We start from the raw sequence: 3030 nt of genomic DNA on the forward strand, positions 1-3030 counted from the left end.
ATGGTCAACTAATCAGCGTCCACTTCAAAGTGGACGCTGATAGTCAATTTTTTAGTTTTTTTTTTAATTTTTTAGGACCATTAGCATCCACTTTTGTGGACGCTAATGGTTTAACTATCAGCGTCCACTTTGATTTGGACGCTAATAGTTATTATATTTTTTTTTAAAAAGGGCCATTAGGGTCCATAAAGTCGACCCTAATGGTTAACTAAAAGTGGACGCTATTGCTTGACTATTAGGGTCGACTTTCGCTTCCGTTTACATCATCTTTAGGGTCCAAACATTGCGACTTTTAGGGGCGAGAAAGTGGACGCTAAAAGTGATCATTAGGGTCGACTTTTAAGTGGACCCTGATAATCAGACATTTGATCATTAGGGTCGGACTATTAGGGTCGACACTTTTAGGGTCGAAAAGTGGACGCTGTTGCCAACAGCGTCCACTTTAGGGTCTTTAGGGGCGACTTAAAGTCGCCCCTAAAGACCTAATTTCTTGTAGTGCTAGAGTGTATAATACATATAGTCAAGCATACATACAAGTTTTTGTTGACACATGCATACACATAAATAGGATGATTAGTTGATTACTATAAACTTTGTAAAAAAAAAAAAAAAAAGGATAATCATTTTATGAAACAACAAGGGAACCAACTGGAGATGGAGGGACTGGAACATCCATTGTCCCTTCCAACATCAAGATTACATTTTTCATTAAAGGACGCAAAACTGGATCTTCTTGGATGCACCATAACCCTACTTTTACCATTCTTTCCAAAGTCATGAAGTCCATGTTTTCATCTTCAACAAGCTTCTCCAATTCTCCAGCCATAAAGCAGTCATAAACCCAACTAGAAAGAATTATCTCATCTGCCGTTGGAACATTTACTGTTATACTGCTTCTGCAACATACAATCTCCAAAAGCACAATACCAAAACTGTATATGTCTGCTTTTACTGATATCAAGGCGTTCATTTTCCACTCAGGTGCCAAGTAGATGTACCCAGCTGTCCGCTCAGCCTCCACAGCTGTTTTTGATTGATTTGGCAGTAATAGCTTTGCCAACCCAAAATCAGAGATCTTTGCAGTCCATGTATCATCCATAAGTATGTTTTGGGGCTTTATGTTGGAGTGGATGACATGGACTTCACACTCATCGTGTAGATAGAGAATCCCTCTGGCCACATCCCGTGCAATTCTTACTCTTTCTTTCCAAATGGGGCGCATCTTAGCCTTGAAGAGTAGATCTGCAAGTGAGCCATTGCTCATGTATTCATAAACAAGAAGCTTTCTAGAGCCCTCCATACAAAATCCAAGCAATCGAACCAAGTTTCTGTGATGAGTTCTTGCAATTGCTGTAATTTCAGCTCGAAATGCCCTTTGCCCTTCTTCCACGAATTTCTCTAGTCTTTTAACAGCAATAGTTTTGTTACCTCCAGGTATAGTTCCTTTGTAAACAACTCCAAAAGTGCCCTTACCTAACTCTTCCTTGAAGCCATCTGTTGCTTGCTCAAGCTCATTATGAGAAAATGATCGCAAAGTAAACTCTTCAATCAATCCCAAATTTGTATTTTCTGACAGACTTCTATACCTGTAAACTTGATGTCTGTATCTGAACAGAGTATAGATGGCAAACATGAAACAAAGGCATGCAATAGAACCCAAGGTTATGGCAAGAATCAAAATCAGACCTCTTTTCCTTTTGATCTTTGGACCAAAGATTTCTGCAGGTAAGGGGATTGGAGGGGCTGTGATATTTTCCTTAATCACCTTGAAGAAAGCCATAGCTGATATGTTTTTACTTGCTCTACTATATCTAAGTGGAAGTTTATATTTGTAGCAACCACCACTCTTATATAATACGGCTCCGCAATTACAATCTTCCAAGCAAGATATGCCGCAATCTTCCTTCTTCATTTGTTCCGATGAGTAAGGATAATCACCCCACAATATGTTTTCCAAAGAAACGATGCGGTACAGCATCGCTGGATGTTCACTACGTCTGCAACCATTGTCATTGAAGTTCCTGTAGCAGCCGAGGAACTTATTGCTGGGGTTGACGAAATCAAATCCAGGAAAACAGTTGCATTGTGCTTTGTTGCCCACTCCTGAGCAGTAACTACTCCATCCACAGAAGCCGCCGACTTCACAGTGGTTAGCCAACAACGACCATTCCACCAACATACTTGAGCTATTATCGCTCTCAAAGTGGTGTGAATACAATCTAAAGATCCCATCCGCATCAAGTGTTGCACGGTGGATAATAGTTCCATTTTTCTTGTCAGGATAGTGGCTACTTGCCAAAATGTGTACGCCCAAATGACCTCCTGTTGAAAAATGGAGTCAAATGAGTAAACTATGGTAGTATCTTCTAGAAGATGTTAAAGGAATAGTAAAAGTTGTTGCACCAACCAAGCCGTCGAATGAATAGTACATGGTTGTTGCACCAACCATTCTCACCAACCATTCCCACCAACCATTCTCACCAACCATTCTCACCAACCCTTCTATACCTATATAAGGAGCATCAAGCTTCATTGTTTCATAGTGCTAAGACAAGAAAAGTATAGAGAGAGAAAAAGAAAGAAAGGTTGAGAGAAAAAGGTATAGAGAGATAAGTCTAGTGTTAGGCATATAAGAATTGCAGATCACAACATAGAAGAGTTGTGTGCAATCTCTCTCTGAAATATCTCTTGTAAAGTCTCCCCGTTATTTTCTCCCAAAGTAGTGAAATCTCTGCAACTCGGTGGATGTAGGCAGTATTGGCCGAACCACGTATAAATTTCTTGTCTTGTGTATGTTTGTGCGTGTTTATAGTACTAATCAAAAGTACACGTGTATGTTCTGTCAAGGAAAGATTGGATTTTAAGTGAGACCGGTGTGACTCCTCCAATCTTACCTGGGAACATACCGAGCTGTATCTTTGGTAAAATATTATTTACCGTACTTGTGTATTGTTGTTTTTCTTGACCGATTGGATCCCAAGATCCTGAAGAGGAATTAGTGGCGTCTAATTTCCCAACAATTGGTATCAG

At 39.9% G+C, this 3030-nt stretch overlaps 1 protein-coding gene across 1 annotated transcript; it reads right to left on the reverse strand.

Moving 5' to 3' along the window:
* Positions 1–625: 625 nt before the first annotated feature.
* Positions 626–2533, reverse strand: LOC132164976 (G-type lectin S-receptor-like serine/threonine-protein kinase LECRK1). The gene is made up of 2 exons (XM_059575489.1): positions 2473–2533; positions 626–2322 (listed from the first exon to the last, which is right to left on the reverse strand). Exons 1-2 carry the CDS (start codon positions 2531–2533, stop codon positions 626–628), a joined length of 1758 nt encoding a protein of 585 aa, XP_059431472.1.
* Positions 2534–3030: the final 497 nt, after the last annotated feature.

The sequence above is a fragment of the Corylus avellana genome, chromosome ca11, assembly GCF_901000735.1.
Source record: "Corylus avellana chromosome ca11, CavTom2PMs-1.0".
Taxonomy (NCBI): Eukaryota; Viridiplantae; Streptophyta; class Magnoliopsida; order Fagales; family Betulaceae; genus Corylus; species Corylus avellana.